We start from the raw sequence: 19,684 nt of genomic DNA on the forward strand, positions 1-19,684 counted from the left end.
TATTATTATTATTATTATTATTATTATTATTATTATTATTATTATTATTATATGTTATGCATCTCTGGACTTTGCTTTCACCTCTGGGCAGATGAACAGCTGATCGTTCTTTTGGCTTTACTCCAGTTGCATCATTAGCCACATCCTTACTTGTAGTTGTCCTCTGCTCTTCCCTAGTAGCTCCTTGAGTGCCTTCTGACCTTGAAGTCTCATCTTCTGGCTCTGGCCCTTGTTTTATTATTTTGGATTGTCTCCTCATAGAGTTTTCAAGATGGAAGCCTCAGGAGTGGTTTGCCATTGCGTTCCTCTGCACAGTACTAACAAGTGTAAAATATAGTGCCACTGCCATTGTCTCTGAATTATCCTCTGCCAGTGTCACCAATATTGGGGGCTCCAATATTGCTGCTACTGCCCAACAGCTGTTTGGCACTTTTAATCTGACTCCTTAACAAAAGCCTGTCTGACATAGGAGACTCTACTGGTAGAACTGCACTGCTACCAGCAGCATTGCTTCTTTCCTCACAGGAGCATGCACTCCCATCACCATGGAAAGGTAGTGCCATGATATTTAATCTTCCATAATTAATAAAATTGCACTTCTTGCTAACATAATAAATGTTCTTCTTTCTTTCACACATAACAGATAAACCAACACTGAAAATGAATCCAAGGGATTTTGAGTATATTTTAACATGGGAAACTGGAAATAATACAAGGATGCCAGCATGCTTCAGTGTGATGTATTATGAACGCACAAGGTTTCTATTTTATATCTATATCTAATATATATTCACATTTTGTAAATGGTCATGATATGATCAATTACATTACTTTAAGTGTATGTGTGTACTTGGCTTCAAACCTCTCATCAGCTTGTGCAACCCCATAAATTTCATAGGGACTTTTTAGGCAAGGAATATTTAGAGGTGGTTTTGCCAGTTCTTTCCTCTATCTACAGCAGGGAAAGTTACTGGTGATCTTCCATTCAAATACTAAGTATAGTTACATATATTTACTTACATTTCTGCCAGAGACCCCTGAATTATTATGAAGGGCAGGGGGTCGATGTCACAGGCAGATAGCATTGTCCACTTTGCATTATTAATGTTGCCCACTTTTTAGAGATTTTTAGATAAGTTCCTTACAGAAAATATATCAAGCAAATTAATCCTTTTTGATATACCTTTTCCTCTCTCCATTGTAGCACTCTGAATTGCCCCATTGAAACAGGGTCAGATTTATCCAAAAAAGGCAAGGGACAAGATCCATCTTCCAGCAAGTCTGGGTAAGTGTTATCTGTTAGAAGTTGGTTTTCAAATATATGTTGGTCCTTGGGGTGTTTCCAAGTGAGAACATCCAGATGACAGTTTTTCTTTGTTATCCAATAAATATAGTAGTGGTGGTGGTGGTGGTGGTGGTGGTGGTGGTGGTGGTGGTAGCAACAACAGTATTTTTGCATCAGTGGGGGATAAACATTCTTGAATTCAGACATTAATAGCCTAGCTGTTAAACATCACTGTGCTTCATTATTTTTCTTTTTTGCAACTGGCTTTCATTGTTGAGGATGAAATCAGGCATAATGTCTTGGAAAATGTCAAAACAGTGCGCCCGCACCCCCCGTTCCCCATGTAATGGAAGGGCCGACTGTAATATATTTCATTAAATTCTGTTCTGTGAAGGGGGAAGAGGGTTCACTCCCATTTTCTTAATTCAATCTGAGCTACATTCACATTTCCCAACTTGGTGCCCTACCTCTGTGTTGGATGACAGTTACCCTATAACCCAACAAGCTGACTTTTAGTTGAACCCTTTGGCAGTTAGTTATATTACAGTGCATCTGGAGGGCACCAGATTAAAGGACACCCTTTCGAGGGTGTAAAAAGGAGCAGCTTTTTGAGGCTCCTTTTTGTCCCCTTGAAAGACCACTTTGGGGCTGTAGCATGAGCTTGCTGCAGCCCTGATCTGGCTAGGAAAGGAGCGGTCTGTCAAGCCCCAAAGTTTGCCAGCTATGGAACATTGTATCAGAATATCTCTCTGTATCTCCTTCGTGCATACATTGTCAAACTGTGAAGCAGATTCCCAGGGCATTGGGTCTGACACACTTGTGACTCTTTATCGTCTACTAGGTCTCAGCAAAGTGAGGACTCAGATCATCAAGTTCTTCAACCAGGGGAACCACCTGTCTGTCCATCTCTGCCAGAAGGAAGTGTGCAGTTGCAAAACAACAAGTACAGGTTTGTGTCAAAAGGCAGTCAAACGTTCAGATCAAAAACAGCCATGAGAAAGAAGGAGGAAGAGCAGCAACACACTATATTTACATAAGAAATTAGTTGCTTGCACTTAGAAGCTATATCCAGGGCTGCTACTCTCATATGCTCTGTTCTTTTCTTTTTCTCACTGTTTCGTTTTCCACTTCCCACTATTACCCAAATGGGTAATAGAAGAGCCAAAAGAGAGCACTTTTCCCAATTTGCCTTCTTCTCTACCTTCTTTCATCCATCACAAAGAATTAAAAAGTGGCAGTAGAACTTGGTAATTAACAATAACATTAGCATTAATGCATTAGTGCTACTTGTTACATGCCTTCAAGTTGAAACTGACGTATGGCATCCCTGTCATAAGGCTTTGTTAGGGAAGGAGTTCTCAGGTGGTTTGCCATTGCCTTCTTCTGAAATACAGGCTACAGTTCCTGATATTCCTTAATAGTCTCCCATCCAAATACTAATCAGGCCTATTGCTATTTAGCTTCCAAAATCAGACATGGTCTTAACAGTAACAAATTATTTTAATTCCTCCCTTCTAAGCTCTAAGGGATGGGATACTGGACACTCTAATCCAAATTCTGTTGTTTGTCCCAACTAGGAGGACAAAAATGTCTAGGGAAAAAAGCAATGGTCATGCAATAGCAAAAGTTTTATTAGAAACAAACTAGAAGAGTTAGATAAAAAATGGGAGGGATGGGTAAAATGTAGTCAATCCTGCAGACAGACAAATATGTTGTGGTCTGTGTGCAGAGCCCTAAGATAAAATCACAAGCTCATGTGATAAATGGGTAAAAGAGCTGATGTGACCAATGAGTACTAGGCTATAGAACTATAAATCCCAACCAATAAAATGAGTATATGGAGATGTCATACATGCTGAATACACATACAAATACAAATGAAGTTTTCAACACCTCCAAGTAAACAGATGGGAGGAATAACATAGCAAGCCCATTACAAGAGATAAATTGATAAAATAAGACCAAATGCGTTTCGACAACAAGTCTTCATCAGTGGTCGGAATAGGCTGCTGTTACAGCATAGAAGATATAACAGTATATGTGGACACATCCAGTGAAAGTAAGTCGTTGTTTGTCCAAAATGGACAGTAACCTGGATATCCCACAGATGAATAAAGCTCCCCAACTTCTGCAGGAGATAGACATTCTTTTACACAAAAAGGGTAATCAAAAGAGTTCATACTAAGGCTTCTATTTCAGATATTTTATCATTCCAAAGCCAGGTTGAAGAATTCATGCAGTTCTAGATCTCTGCAACCTCCACAGGTTTGTTAGGCCCAGGCATTTCCATATGGCTACCCATTCCACTATTCTGTCATTGTTGCGATTAGGGGATTGGCTAACCAAAACACACCTAAAAGATGTCTATTGCCATGGAGGGGAGTTGCCACAACAAAGACCACAAGGAATCTCGACTGGAGGGAAACAGGCCACAACTTTATTGAGCAACAGAAACAGAGTTGGCCCGCAAAGCATGAGGCCTGGATCTGTCATCTACCAATCTGCTATGGGTTGATGAACCCAACTGCTTGGTCACGGCCAAGCTTTGAGATGACAAAAGGGGTGTGACCAGTTAATCACCCATTGTTTGTTTATCTGTGTTTACACCCCTTGTTACCAGGGGACACTGACTCGATGCCGCCCTTGCAATGGCAACACCAGAACCTTCTCAGCACTCCTGTGTCCCCGTTGGAGTCACGATCCAGTACTGTGCAGCCTTGGAAATCATGCCCACCAGATCCACTGAGTGTTGCAGTAGATTCAGGAATTTGTACGCTGGTGAACTATGTCCTCTCACCTGGAGATAGGAATGCTTCAGTATCCTGTAGCCAAACAAAGCTCTCAGTACAATTGCCTCCATGACAGGCTGGGGAGGGTATGTCTTGTCTGTCATAATCAAGGGCCACTGGACAGCTCAGGAGTAATCAGTGCTTTAGAGCTTCTGGCAGTGCATTGTGGGCTTTTGAACTAATTCTGCACAACAGAGCTAACAATGTAGTTTTGGACACTTCCACAGCTATACAGTACACAAACAGGGGAATGATGCCTCACATGTTATCCCAGCTAATGGTATCTCTTTGTAACATGCATTCTGAGGGGCATCTGGCCAGTAGCGGTTCACCCTCTTTGTAACATGCATTCTGAGGGGCATCTGGCCAGTAATGGTTCACCCTCTGGAGGAGTTGAACCTGCTTACCAATACATTAAGCAAGTCAACTTCACTCTACTATGAGTGGCAAATTGAGAGGTTAGTAGCACAGTTTTTGTTCAACAGGTGGATGTCCTGCTCTCAACACTGAACAAGAATTCAAAGTACCAATGTTCAGAAGCCATGGATGCTGGAGGTATCCAATGCCAAACAGTCCAGGATCAATCCAGACAGAACAGACTCCAAACAGTTGCAGTAGCAACTTTGTTAAACAATCCAAGAGTCATAAATCCAGTACTTACAAGAGCTGACTCAGGCCATCCAGAGGTAAACTGAAAATTGTTTCCAGCAGTTTGACTAAAGGAAAGTCCCTGCTTATAAAGGCAGAGACCTGATTCCAAGTAGTATTTAGGGAGTGGATTTTGCAGCTGAGGTTCTCACTGACACCTGGAATGCAGTCTTTTGTTCCATCTGTAATAATAATAATAATAATAATAATAATAATAATAATAATAATAATAATGTTTATTTATATACTGCTTTTCCAAATTAGATCAAAGCGGTGTACAACAGGAAGTACAATACAAAGTCAAAATAAAATATAACAGGCCTCTCTCCCCCTCAAGATGGTGGTTGGAAGGAGGGCTTTTTCTTCTTTCAGGTAGGCAGTTGGAGCTAGCCTGCCTCTCTCCCCCCAAGATGGTGGCTGAAGGGAGGGCTTTTCTTCTTCAGGCAGGCAGTTGGCGCTAGCCTGCCTCTCTGTAGGGGATAGTCTGAGCGAGACACCAAAGTCTCTGCCTTTCTCAAGGGCTGAGGAACCTCTTCTCCAGCTCCCCTTCCTGTTCTGAATCTTGCTGAACTGAAGGTCTTGATAAGTCAGAGAAATAGATTTGCCATCCAGGTGTACAGATGTTAAGACTAACTTTGTAGACAATACATCTCTCCAGGCATTCCTGCACAAGGTTCAGCAGATATTGAAGGCTGTCCACAAGTTTTCCATTAACCTTTCTTGTCACTTGGAGTTTCTTTTTGTAACTTCTTGGAGCCAGCATGCAATACAATGTGAACATTCACCTTGCTACAGGTGCTTTCCTTCTTGACACACTTGGAAGAGGAGAATCAGCATGACAAAGGGATCTTGCGGCTTTCAATACTGAAATAAAGAAGTTGGTAGCATGAGCTTTCATAGACTTGACCCTACTTCCTTAGATGCACACTTAGCAATAGCAAGTACATTTCTGTACCACTTATCAGTGCACTTGAGCACTCCCTAAGTGGTTTACAGTGTGTAAATTAATTGTAAGTTAATCACTTAGACACAATGAGCAAGAGAGATTTAATAATAATAATAATAATTTGTTTTATTTATATACCGCTATTCCAAAGATCATAGCGGTGAACAGCAAGTAAGCCAATTAGCAAGTAAGCTAATTTGCCCCCAACAGTCTGGGTACTCATTTTAGAGACCTCGGAAGGATGCAAGCCTGAGTCGAGCTTGGGCCCTTTTGCTGGTCTTGAACTCGCAACCTTGTGGTTTTGAGTGTATGGCTGCAGTACAGGCATTTAACCACTGCACCACCAGGGCTCCTTTGTGGTTTCCAGTATAAGAGACCATGCATGAGATTGCATTAGGACAAGGTGGTTTTACAACCTGACATATTCTTTTTTCCTAAGGTAACATCATATTTTCACCTGTTTCAGAAGATTAACCTGCCAGTCCTCTGGCTCCACTGTCTGACACAGGTGAAATTTCATTCTCTGTAATGGTGGATCTAAGAAAGATACTGTGGTCTCGTTGCAAAGGTTTTATGAAGACAGTGGCATTCCTAGGGTTTGTGTCACCTGGTGCAATAACTCGTGGTGTCACCCTCCCCATTGATCTCCTCTTGTTTCACACCATACAGAATCTTTAGCAATGCTTTTTTACGCTGCTGTTACTCATAAATCGTAATTCCCATATACCACTGAGTGTAATGCTACTAGTTGTGACATAAATAACTAGCAGAATTAAAATTATACCTTCAAATTACAATATCATATGCACAACCTAAATGCATTAACATATGCATAGTGAATATTTGATTACAATGTGATGTTTTTAAAGAAAATGTAAAAATAATATTTTTAATTCAATTTTTTAAAATTTGAAATTTTAATTTAAAAAAACCTGGGGCCTCAGCTTTCTTCTCCCACCGAGCTTCACCCCACTCCCACCATCTTTTAAAGTATTTAAAAGGTAAGCAAATGAATACCACAGCCCATTTTTGCCAAAAAGTAATGGTGTCACACCCCTTAGAGTGTCACCTGGTGAGGTCTGCACCCCCCTAGTGATGCCACTGCATGAAGAAGCACAGAGGTTGCTTACCTGGAACTGTGGTTCTTTGAGTGGTCAACTATGAACTCACACAAACCTATTCACCTTGCCACTGTGTGTCCTTTTCGTTTCTGCTGCCATGGAGCTTCAGTGGTCTAGGACAGGAAATAGCAGAAACAGCACCAGACACGCACACTGGGAAGGGCAGGGCTATCACAAAACTCTTTAGAAGCTTTGGTATGTTCCAAAACTCTGTTGTGCACGTGCAGGAATGTCCCTATTGTGTGAGTTCACATATGGTCAATTGAAGAGACACAATTACAGGTAAGCAACTGTTCTTAATGTACCGTTCTCTAACTTATTAAATAGGTGTGTTGTAATTGAAACTAACTGATAGGATTCCAGATTGTAGTCACACTAGTTATTATTATTATTATTATTAACCTTTATTTATGAAGCGCTGTAAATTGCCACTTTAGATCCAGTTGGAAAATATTTGTGCATTCTTTCTCATTTCCATTTAAATTTTTCTAAAATTATTCCCCAGAACTGTCATGGAATGTTCCAATATCACAAGATCATTTTGCAACCTAACAAAAGAATTTTCAGACCCTTGCAAGACATACATAATTTTAGTGGAGCAGGTCACAGAAAATGGAGTACGTTCATCAACGTCGAGGTTCAATCCATACTTGGACAGTGAGTATGTGTTTTTTTCTAATGATGTTTGAAGTGCTTGATTGGTTGCAAGCTTTCTGTATAAATATCCTCCCTAGTATTCTCTACCTGGTGTTGTCCTATGATGGGAGTTGTCCAAACCTTCTGGAGGGCAGCAGGTTGAGGAAGGCTGTCCTACCATTAAAAGTTGGATAGTAATTTCAAGATGTAACATATCAGTATCATTTAAGAATAGTTAGTGTTTGAAGTATTTAATTCAGAAATAAACAACATTCATGCATCCAGGAGCTATTTCTCCTCCTCTGGAACCACTTGAGGCTGCCTCAACCTGCCACTGCTGGTTTTGCTGCTGAAATTTGGCAGTGTAGTGACAGTGGCTGACCATTTTTCATTTAAACAGTGCTTAATCTCCCTATGTACCCTGTTTGTAGGCAGACATGTGTTTCCAGAAGTCTCTCCTAGAAGTGCAGTTCTACTTGTAAACAAGATGCATGGAGATTGTACACCCTATTTAAATGAAAAATTATTCTTTTGAAATAAAAACACCACTTTTATCACACCACGCTACTGAACTGGAGCATGTACTGCCCACCCCTTTATGCAATTTATTTGAATATTTTTATTGGAGTCAGCACAGTTTATGTTTATCTCTAATCCTTTTCCTTCTGCTTAAAGGAGTGGCAGTCGAGACTATACATCTACCTTTTTTTAAAGACATTAAAGTCAGCACACAAAACCTAGTGTTAGATTCAGTGTTGGCCTTCAGAATCAGAATTTAGTGGAATTAATGTAGTGAATTTAATGAGGATTAAAGCAAGACAAGCACCAAAGGTAAAAGAAGTAAATATTTACGCTTGAATCTTCAGTATATATATTTGGAAGTAAGTCATTCCAATGAATTAATTTCATTTAAAATCCTATGTTCAAGTTAGCTGTGCTTTGGTTGGTTAATTCATACACTTGACTTACAAAAATATAAGCCAGAAAAGTTTATGTTAGCAAATGTCATTGATATATATTTTTTATTAAATTTATTTGATCAACAGCATGCCTGAGCGAGCCTGAGTTTAATATTTCAGCTTGTCCAAACTGTGTAAATGTGACAGTAAAACTTTCATCATCCTCATTACTGAATGTGTACAAAGACATTAAATATACAGTCACGGCATCAACAGCAGGTTTGCCAGACAAGGTCAGTAGTTACAGTGTTAACAGGAAATTCTTAGAAAAAAATCAAAGTAAATATACTTAATCATGAAAGTGTTAATTCTTCTGCTCTAGTATCTTCTACTTTAGGATGATATTACTCCCTGATGCAGATTTATTTTAATGTTCTAATGCAAGGCTTGGGGTCTAGAGGATTCATGTCAATGGACAAATTCCAAAAATTTAGCCAAAGAATAGTAACATTGACATTATTATTATCATTGTGTTGAACTAAGACTTCCTCATACTGAGACTTCCTAATTGAAATCAGTGCGGAATAAATTAGTCATGACAGACAACTCAACATTATTGAGGTAGAAATGACTGATAGTGAGCAAGGTTGATCAATATATTCCTTCAAACTCTGGAAGGATCCGTTGGATTAAAATAGTTATAATAATATAGCAAACCTATTCCAGTTTGTTGTTTTTTTTTAGTGCCTTCAAGTAGTTTCCAACTTACAGCAAGCCTGTCACAGTTTTGTGTGTGTGTGTGTGGGGGGGGGGGTTGCAAGATTTATTCAGAGCAGGGTTGTTTGTGCCTTTCTCTGAGGCTGAGAGAGTGTGACTTTCCCAAAGTCACCCACTGGGTTTCCATGCCCAAGCAGGGATTTGAACTCTGTTATGCAGAGTTGTAGACTAACACTGAAATCACTCCACCATGCAGAGGCTCTCCTGCTCCTGTGCCAGTATCTATTAAGAAATGAGCATTCCAACATCTGTACCAGCAGAATATCAGAAACAACTATGGCCTTGTCCGCACTGGCCATAATACTCCAGGGCAAACCAGAGTATCTTGGCCTCACAGGAGCTCCATTCTGTCTCCTTTTCTATGCCACCATGGCTATTTGCACAGGCATCCCACCAAGCCACCTGGCATATCTGCTGTGAATTTCTCATTCCTAAAAACCTCCCTGACCAATTATATATTAAAAGCCTGCGTGAAGAAAAACATATTTCCCAACTGGCAAAAGGAAAGTAAGGAGGGGGCCAGCCTAGCCTCGCCTGGAAGGGTGTTCCAGAAGGTGGGAGCAGCCTTGTCAAAGGCTCTCTCTTGTGTCCTCACAGGATGGTGGTCAGACCAAGATAAAGCCTTCCCGTGTAGATCGCAGAATCCTTGCTGGTTGATATTGGGAGATATGGTCTTTTAGAAGTCTAAATAGAGCACACACCAAGCTAAACTATTTGGGGGTTTCTAGAAGTTTCAGTCCACAAAATGACTTTTTTACAAGCTCTGGACTAGTATTGCTTTCCCCTTCATTAAAGACAGATTTCTCAAACTAAGAGAGGGCATTCATGTCTTGGCTGGGTGAAACTCCTGTTCACACCACTACATCTCACATGCTCTCAGATTAGCATTATAGTCTGTTTACAGAACATTTAGCAATTGCTAAACAGAACTATTTGTCTCTTACAGCAAGATAACAATACAACCAAACAACAGAGTTTCTATGCTGTTATGGGAAACTTGCTTCCAAACAGAAATTATTGCCTTACTGTAGATGTGTGTACAACTGTAGCTACCAAACAGTGCACTCCATCTTCACCAAAATGTATCATCACCAGCTCCAAGAATAAATCAGGTACTGTGAGTTATGATGGGAGTAAATGGAAGTTAATGGGAGCTTGATTTGCCTTTTATTTTGTTGGGAAAGCCAAGCAATGATCTATATCGGGCAACAAAAGCTCTGTTTTTCTTTTTGCATTTTCATATTTAGTGCTCTCTGCATCTGACAAAGCCATGATACTCGGCAGTAACTCCCAAATGTCATGTTGTTTAATATCTTTTTATTTTGCAGATCATATTACAACTGCAGCTTTGACTGGGGTCTTTATGCCATTATTAGTGGTACTGATTTTGTTTGTCCTCTATGAGGTCGGTCTTATCTGCTTAAAGACAGATTGGCCTAATGTCTTGGTATGTATTCTTGGAAAAGATTATGTCCAGCGCTTTTCATTAAGTATACATTGCTCAACTGTTTAAAAAAAGATTTTGTATCTTTATAGGAAGGTTTTTCTCTGTGTTGGTGGAACAGGCATACCCAAAAGAAACAGATATCTCTGCTGTACCTCCTGAATAATTATGTTAGCTCAGTCCCTTGGGCCTTCCAAGAAGTGCTTTAACTTTTTTCTTAGGTCACCTAGAGACTTTCTAGGGCGGACAAAGCATGTCTGCCCTATCCAATGTGGACAGCAGTTCTCTCCATTTGAGCCATCTTCCCATCTTTGTCTTGACAAGTTACTCTTTTGATCTATTCCCAAATCTCCATGATATTCTGGAAATGTATCCCACAAAAGTAACCTTTCCAAGCTCTGAGAAAAGCAGCAGAAACAAAACAAAGAAGCTCCACAGAAAAACTCATCTTTATTCCCTTGACAGAAAGCATTCATTTTTAAACAATGTAATTTATTGACATTTAGGATTTATGTTCACTTCATTTTGTATCTTTTCCATTATTAACTAATTCAGTACATTATGGCATGTTGTATCTCTGCTTTTGTTTTAAACAACTTTTTCTACTGTTAGATGAGTAAACATGTAGGCGTGCTTCTGAATGCAAGCTTGAATTTTGGTGAGGGGCTATAATTCAGTAATAGATTACTCCCTTTGCACTGAAAGGCCACAGGTTCAATCCCTGGCTCTCCTTTTTTTTAAAAAAAAAAGGGGGGGGGAATGGAAAGGTGGATGAACTTCCTATAACTTAGACCTGGCCTTTAGAGTTGCTACCAGTCAGATGGAAAATAGTCTGATCTGGTATATAGCAAGCAACTTTGTGTCCTCCTGTTGTAACACAGTGAATAAGCTGTGTAGTTTTAAATCATTGTAATATAGGCATACCTCAATTAACAAATCTGCTAGTAGTGAAATTCTGTTTTACAAAGCCTTTTTGTGACCCTCTAGCCCAGTCTTTCCCTTCTTGTGCCTGTAGTGCAGCCGCTCACGCAAAACCATAAGGTTGCGAGTTCAATGCCAGCAAAAGGGCTCAAGCTTGACTCAGGCTTGTAATCTTCTGAGGTCACTAAAATGAGTACCCAGATTGTTGGGGGCAATTAGCTGACAGTTGTAAACTGCTTAGACACTGTTAGTTTAGTATGAAGCGGTATATAAATGAAGCTGTTTGTTTTGTTCGTGCTCTGTCTAGCTGGAATAACACCATCAGCACTGGGAGGATGGTAAAGGAAGGCTGGAGAAACACAGATGTTCAGCATTGGGTTGCAGCAACATGTCTATAGTAAACAATGCAATAAAGCTTGAACTGAGAAAGAATGGGATTGTGTTCTAGCTAGTCTTACTGTAGCTGTGGGTACCTGCCTACGACAGGCAGTGTAAACAGCAGGTTTCTCCAGAATCCCTTATGAAGCATGCATAAAATGCAGAATGGGAAGAGCAGATACGCCTACCTTATCAACTCCCCTCTCCTTATTTTTTTTTTAAAGCATATATCTATACATTTGGTCTTCTATGTTTGGCCACCAAAACAGAAATCATAATAATACTGGAGACTGTCTCTGGATGCATTAAAGAGGTATTTCAAGTGGTCTTTAGAAGGTTTAAAATATTTTTGTTTACCTACACAAGGTGCATTTGACCTGGTTGTTGATTTCCCATGTGCGTATTACTAATTTTGAATACGAAGTTTGCAGAAATATGTTGAATTGCTTTTCTTTTTTGCGGTGTATCATGTAAAAATCCATTCCTATTCTTTCCACATTCTTTCTGCCCCAGTACCAATTTTTACATTAAAGTTATAATGCCCTGAAACACATCTACTTCACTAACTGAGGCACACCTATACTCATGTTCAAACCGGTGTATTAGCTACCCAGCCTCAAGATAATGAAACGGGGGTTAACAAAATGAGGAAGAAAGAATTCTAAATTCTCAGGGTTTTCTCAAAAAAGGATTTCTCAATAAAGTCTCCCATTTTGAAGATGCCAAAATTACAAATGTGTGTTACTGAAAGCTGTGAGAATTGCATGTTTTTATGGGTTCCATATTTAGAACCAAGCAAGCTATTGACATCAAATGTGAGGTATTCATTGTCATCTTTAAAACAGACCAGTACTGTTTTGGAAGCATTGATATTTTTTTATTTTTATTTTTTGCTTGTTTGTTTGTAAATTTCAAAGTTACTTTATTTTCCCCCCTCCAGGAAATCATCCCCAAACTGGCTTATTCTGTCTTTGATTCAGTTCCTGAAGAATTGCACACTGTCAAAGTCACAGAAAAGAGTAAAAAAAAAGTATGGCACTATGATGACGATGATTATGTTGATGATGACAATGACAGTGGAAGTGATGTTGAAAATAATGGTTTCTATACTGTCCGTAAGATTTTTAAAAACAGTTCCACTGTAGATACGATGGAAGACTTGTCTATAGATCGCTCATCTTCTGCAAATGAAACAGTTGAGCCTGGAACTCCTGAAGCAGAAAGCTTTCAGAATGAGATTAATGAAGGTGAAAGTGGAACAACAAACCAATTTTTTAATCATTCTTCTGAAGTGAATTCCACAAATGAACCAGAGCTGAAGCCCAGCAGTTGTTTAAATGTGAACTTAAATACTGTAAAGCTAGGAACATCTGTTGACACTTTGGATGTTCCTGCAACTCTAGATCCTGACCAAGAGGATTCAGCAAACTTGAAAGAATCATGCATTAATGATGATTCTGAATCAATCCATTTCACTGACATCCCAAATGTGCAGAGTGTCCATAGCCTCTTGTGCGCATGGCAAAATTCTAGTGAGTCTAGTGAAGAAAGTGAGTCATCTGATTCAGAAACAGTTAATGTTGGCTATATGGGAAGATGAAAGCAATGGAGATACACATTACCACTTCATAATGCTCTGATCAATGTGCCAGATTATTTCCAATTTGTTAAAGAACTAAGTAGTATGTATTGTGTAATGGAATCAATATTATTCATATATACACATATATGCAACACTGTCCTGAATCGTAACCGAATCAACATATACCATTTCTGTGAGCTACAGACTAAACAACTTTAAGTACAAAAAGAATCACCATTTTCTTTGAAATTTGAATAGTAAGAAAGGAAGGTTCCAGTATTTTCATATCCTGTCATGTTGCTAAAGTGTAGTTTTAAATTAAAACCTTCTTTGAGACTAAGCTCTCAGACACCTTTGGGTATAGTTGATTTCCAGTTCCACTTGACTATCAGACATTGTTAGATAGACTGGGGCTGCTTCCACACTGCAGAATTAATGCAATTTGACACCACTTTAATTATCATGGCTCGATGCTGTAGAATCCTGGGATTGTCGTTTGTTGTGGCACTGGAACGCTCTGACAGAAAAGTATAAATATCTCACAAAACTGTAAGTTCCAGATTTCTGACTATAGTGTCTATGCTGGCTAGGGGATATAGCCAAAAGTAACTTTTTCAAGGTCTGAATTGCTTTAGAATGGTTTCATTGTGGTTTTGCCAGTCATAGACAGAGATCTTTGAAACATGGAGGGTGCTATGCTTTTGTTTATATCTCAGTTTATTTGGGAGACTGTTACATCTCTGTTACAATACTTGAGGGCTATTAGTGTAATTCAGTACTCCTAGGCTGCTGCTTCTATTTCATATGTATGTTTTTTCTTCAGTCAAGACGAAGCAATCTTCTACTTCATGGTCTCATGTCACTGAGAACTACCTGGCTCTTTGTGATCCTTTGGACCACAAACCATCCCATCAGCTGAAGATGAACTACAACTTCCATCAGGTCTCACCAGTGGCCAAGCCGATTCCAGCTGTTCAGCAACATCTGGAGGGCCACCGATTCCCTGTACCCATCTTTAGTTTTTTGTAATGTGGTAGGAGAGAAGACAAAAAATAAACTAAAGAGACTTTAACTCTTTTTTTCCAACTTGGAATAAGCTCTGATCTCTTTTTCATTACTTTTTTAAAAGGGCATTTAGAACAGAAATGTGGCCAACCATCCTACCTTTCTTTGCTCCTGATGGTTGCAAGCAGACCCATTCAATTTCCCTTTTTCTAAACAAACAAACAAACAAACAAAAAACCCACAGAGCACTTAGCTCTTAAAAGTGCCATTTGACTGAGCCATCACTTCTTTTCAGAATCTAGAAAAGTTATTTCAGGGACTACAACTTCCAGAATCCCCCATCATCAAGTCCACTGGCCTTGCTGCCTGGAGCATTCTGGAAATTGAAATTCTTCCCCACATAACTTTGCTGAATTCTGTTTTCTTTAATGTAGTATGATCAGACCTTCTAGGTCAACTTTAATTCTACAAGTTCAAGTAACACATTATTTGCAGACGTGTTATGACTGCTAAATAAGTTTGGCCAAGGCCCAGAATGTTTTTTAGGGGTACCTACATCCCAAAACTGTGATATTTTAATTAAGATTTGACATCATCTCGAATTTTGCTGGCACTTCCAACCATCTGGCTCTGGATTGCATATCCTACCAGAACAAACATGTAATATTTACTATTACACTCACATTGAGTTACAAAGAGTAATAGGTCTTTTTTGCAAAGAGTCTTTCTTGCTTCCCCAGTTAAAATACTACCTTAAACTTCTTGTTCTGGGTACAGTTGTTTTCTTACATTTTACTGTGGGAAAGTGGCTTTTACATCAAAGAGGAACGTGCTTCCTTGCAACCTTAGAAGTGATTTCTGAACAAACATTTTGAAAAACCACTTCCTTGGGAATGGATTTGCTGCTTAGCAGGGGTTCCAGACTTATGCCTTGATTAGTTCTTTCCAGTTTGTTATGTGCCTTCAAGTAATTTCCGATTTATGGCAACCTTAAGGCAAACCTATCATAGGATTTTCTTGGCAAGATTTACAAGATTACCACATGAGGCTTTTAAATTGAAATTAAAGCTGGAGAATAGTGTCTTTGGCCACACTTACCACATGACATTGTTTCTATCCTTTAATGCATTGGTAAAGCGCCCCTTTTAATTGACAGGAAAACCTGTCAATAAGCTCCTAATATCACGGCTTTTCCATTAGTCCTCTGATGCGACACATTCTTTTTGCTGCCTTTCCAATATTGGGAAGGCATGTGGTGACAGTCGGATTATTCACTCTCTCTTTTCCTCCCCCTCACTATTCCCAAGCAGGCTGTTTATCTTTTTTTCTTTTTAAATTTTTTAATTAAATCACGTTACCATAACTTTGTAATTGCATTAAAAATTAAAATTTTTAAAAATGAAAATCATATTGGATAGGGAATAGGGCAGTAAGGTGGAGTTAAGGAGGACACATGGAAGAGAGTGTGGGGAACTATCAATCACCAAAATAGCACCTTCCTGCTATTCCAGAGAAGTGTGATAATGAATTATCCCAAACTAGGTATATTTTTGTTTCCTTAAATAACGCAGTTGCAGCAAGACTAGTGGCTCATGTGATAATGTCCTTATCCAAAGAGGGTTTGCCCTTGCCTGCTTCTGAGGCCGGGAGGGTGTGATTTGCCCAAGATTACCCATGGATTTCCATGGCCAAGTGGGGATTTGAATCCTGGTCTCCAGATTCTTAGTCCAACACTTAAACCACTATACCATGCTGGCTCTCAGTCCATTCCAGGCACCACAAGAAGTCCTCTACATGTTTCTGCTTAAGAAGGAGCAAATTATGCCAGGAGATTTTTGAACGTATATATACAGTGGAGCCTGTCACAGTTACCTCAGCATTACTTGTATTTTCTTTGCAGCTATTATTGTTTTGTTACTGCGTTCCTTCAAGTTGTTCCCAACTTATGACAATTATAAGGCTGTATAGCAATGTGTGTGCTTTAAAGTGCATTACACTGACACTCAAATAGATCTAACAGCTAGATCTGTTTCACTTGCTCTCTGTGGGCGTTCTAGCTTTTTTCTTGTTGTGTGCCTTCAAGTCATTTCTGACTTACGGCAACCCTAAAATGTTCAGAGGAGGGTTTGCCATTGTCTAGCTAGTGGAATGGTCCTCGTCCTCTTCTGGAGAGGACTTGCATTTTCGGAGCATGTCTTCAATTCAGAATTGTCAGTGGAAATCTAGGTGGTTCAGAATGCATTTTGTCAACTTTGGGTTTCTTGGCTTGAGAGAGCCTTGCTGCCATTACCCATGCTTATGTTTACATTTAGTCCAGAATAGTAGTACAGTGGACCCTTGGTATCCACTGGGGTTTGGATCCAGGCCCCACTGTGGATACCAAAATCTGTCAATGCTCAAGTCCCATTAAATGCAATGGCAGAGTAAAATGGTGTCCCTTATATAAAATGGCAAAATCAAGATTTGCTTATTGAAGTTTATATATTTTTGAATATTTTTCAGCCATGGAGGGTTGAATCTGTGGATAAAAAAAAATCCATGGATATGGAGGGCTGAGTGTACAAGATAGTTTAGCTGGGAACGGATATTTTCATGATATTATGCCAGTACTTAGTCTGGCTTTTTAAAGTGTGAAGACCTGACTTCCTTAATTGTATAACTTTAACTTCTATTACATGTTTTATACTGTATTTTTTATTGTTGATCTTTTATTTTAACCACTTTTTATGTATACCGTCAGGGAATTTCAGTTATGGAATAACAAAGAAACACCATAAATAAATTATTTTATAAATAGTGAGTTTTGCATCCATGATTCTCTTTTTTTCCCTTTCTTGCAGCACATTATCCTTAATGGGGAACACAACAGTGAACCTATGGGGAAGACTGAGTTCTGTGATGAGGCCCTGAGATTCATTTTCATATCAATGTTAAGAGGGATTTCTAAAGTGATGTTTGTTAAATTTTTTGAGTAATTAAAACTTTGGACTTTATCACAAAAGGGAGTAAATCAGAATTAAAGCAAGATATTCGCATATTGGGCCAGTACTTATCCCACAATGTTGTCTATTCAGTTGCTGCTTTGTATTTCCTTTATATCTGTAGTGCACCTGTTCATTGAAAGGGAAAGCCTGTCAATAGGCTCCTAATATCATTCCTATTCCATTAGTTCCCCCTGGTGAAATAGGTCACTTCCATGGCAGCAACAATGGACAACATTCACATGGCATGAGGGGGGCATGATTCCTCTCCTCCCTGCCATCTCTCTCGCTATTTTAAGGTCTAGCAAATTCCTCACTTGCCTGAAAGACAATTGCCTTGTCAAAAGGTGGAAGAGGCAACAAGGGAATCAGCTACAGTATTTTGGATCTCATCCTAACCAACAGGGATAACTTGTTTAATGAGGTGCAAGTTCCTTAGGTAGGAGTGATCATGTTCTCCTGGGGTTTGTTATACAGTGGAAAGGAGATGCCAGGCATAGTCAGATACACATTCTAGACTTTAGGAAAGCTTATTTCAATAAACCTAGGGAAGTACTAGGGGTTATCCCACAGTCAGGAATACTAAAGGCACAATGAGGAGGAAAAATGGGAGGTATCTCAAGAAACCAGGATGGATGACTAAAGAACTTTCAACTGAGCTAAATTTTAAAAGGGTCATGTATAAAAAAATGGAAACGGGGAAATCACCAAAGAGGAATTCAAACAAATAGCTGGCACATCTAGGAGTAAAGCCAGAAAAGCTAAAGCACAGAATGAGCTCAAGCTTGCTAGAGAGGTTAAGAACAATAAAAAGGGCTTTTGGGGGTATGTTCATAGCAAAAAGAAGTAGAAGGAAACAGTAGGACCACTGTGTGGAAAAGATAGCAAAATGCTAATAGGACAGAGAAAAGGCAGAGCTACTCAATAGCTTCTTTGCCTCAGTCTTCTCACAAAAGGAAAAGGGTGCTCAAACAGGAAAATGGAGCAGAGGACACAATAGGGGATATGAAGCACAGAATAAGTAAATAGGTAGTACAGGAATACTGCCTCTGGGCCCAGATGAACTACATCCAAGGATATTAAAAGAACTGCCAAATGTAATCTCAGAGCCACTGGCAATAATCTTTGAGAACTCCTGGAGAACAGAAGTCCTAGCAGACTGGAGGAGGGCAAACATTGTACCCATCTTCCAAAACATAAAGGGGGAGGGAGAGGATCTCAACAATTATAATCCCATTAGTCTGACATCAATACTAGGAAAGATTTTAGAGCAGATCATTAAACAGAAAGTCTGTGAACATTTAAAAGGGAATGCTATAATTACAAAAAGTCAACATCGGTTTCTGAGAAACAAGTCATGCCAGACTAATCTGATGCCTTTTGTGTGTGTGTGTGTGTGTGTGTGTGTGTGTGTGTGTGTATGTATGTGTAAAAATTACCAGCTTGGTAGATGACGGGAATGCTATAGCTATAGCATATCTTTACTTCAGTAAGGCCATTGACAAGGTCCCCCATGACATTCTTGCAAACAAGTTTGTAAAATGTCGTCTAGACAATGCAGTTCTTAGGTGGACTTGTAATTGGTTGACCAGCCAAACCCAAAGGGTTCTCAGCAATGGCTCCTCTTCATCCTGGAGAAAAGTGACCAGTGGGATGCCATAGGTTTCTGTCCTAGACCTATTGCTATTCAATATATTTATCAATGAGTTGGATGAAGGAATAGAGGGCATGCTTATCAAATTTGCAGATGATACCAACTTAGAGGGACTACCCCAGAGGGGCGGATCAAAATTCAAAATGACCTTAATAGATTAGAAAGCTGGGCCAAAGATAACAAAATGCATTTCAGCATGGAGAAATGTAAGGTACTGCACTTAGGGCAAAGAAATTACATGCATAAATATAGGATGGGGAACACCTGGCTTAACAAGACTATCTGTGAAAAGGATCTAAGGCCTGTTACAGACAGCCAAAATAAAGCTGCTTCAAGTCACAGTGGAGGTATGATGTTTCAATTATGTATGCGTCCTAAGAGTCCAGAAGTCGCACCAAAGCCACGCTCCAGCCCTAAGGACTGGAGCGTAGCTTTGGTGTGGCTTCTGGACTCTTAGGACGTATGCATCATTGAAACACCATACCTCCACTGTGACTCGAAGCAGCTTTATTTTGGCTGTCTGTAACAGGCCTAAGAGTCCTAGTAGACCACAAGTTGAACATGACTTAACAATGGCCCCATTCATACTGGGGTAAAAGACATGGAGGGAACTGGGAT

At 39.5% G+C, this 19,684-nt stretch overlaps 1 protein-coding gene across 6 annotated transcripts in view; it reads left to right on the forward strand.

The window, feature by feature from the left end:
* The window catches only part of IFNAR2 (interferon alpha and beta receptor subunit 2), a 34,211-nt gene extending 16,980 nt beyond the window's left edge, over positions 1-17,231 (forward strand). For 3 of the 6 annotated variants that reach the window (XM_042457750.1, XM_042457749.1, XM_042457747.1), the window contains 8 exons: positions 644-758; positions 1,205-1,285; positions 2,124-2,234; positions 7,295-7,446; positions 8,472-8,617; positions 10,048-10,213; positions 10,430-10,548; positions 12,785-17,231. In XM_042457750.1, the coding sequence (XP_042313684.1) occupies positions 644-758; positions 1,205-1,285; positions 2,124-2,234; positions 7,295-7,446; positions 8,472-8,617; positions 10,048-10,213; positions 10,430-10,548; positions 12,785-13,444 (1,550 nt within the window). In that variant the 3' untranslated portion in view covers positions 13,445-17,231. The remainder of the gene's footprint in view (positions 1-643; positions 759-1,204; positions 1,286-2,123; positions 2,235-7,294; positions 7,447-8,471; positions 8,618-10,047; positions 10,214-10,429; positions 10,549-12,784) is intronic. The other 3 variants (XM_042457748.1, XM_042457753.1, XM_042457751.1) reach the window with 3 other exon arrangements.
* The last annotated feature ends 2,453 nt before the right edge of the window (positions 17,232-19,684 follow it).

This window comes from Sceloporus undulatus, chromosome 3, assembly GCF_019175285.1.
Source record: "Sceloporus undulatus isolate JIND9_A2432 ecotype Alabama chromosome 3, SceUnd_v1.1, whole genome shotgun sequence".
In the NCBI taxonomy this organism is placed as follows: Eukaryota; Metazoa; Chordata; class Lepidosauria; order Squamata; family Phrynosomatidae; genus Sceloporus; species Sceloporus undulatus.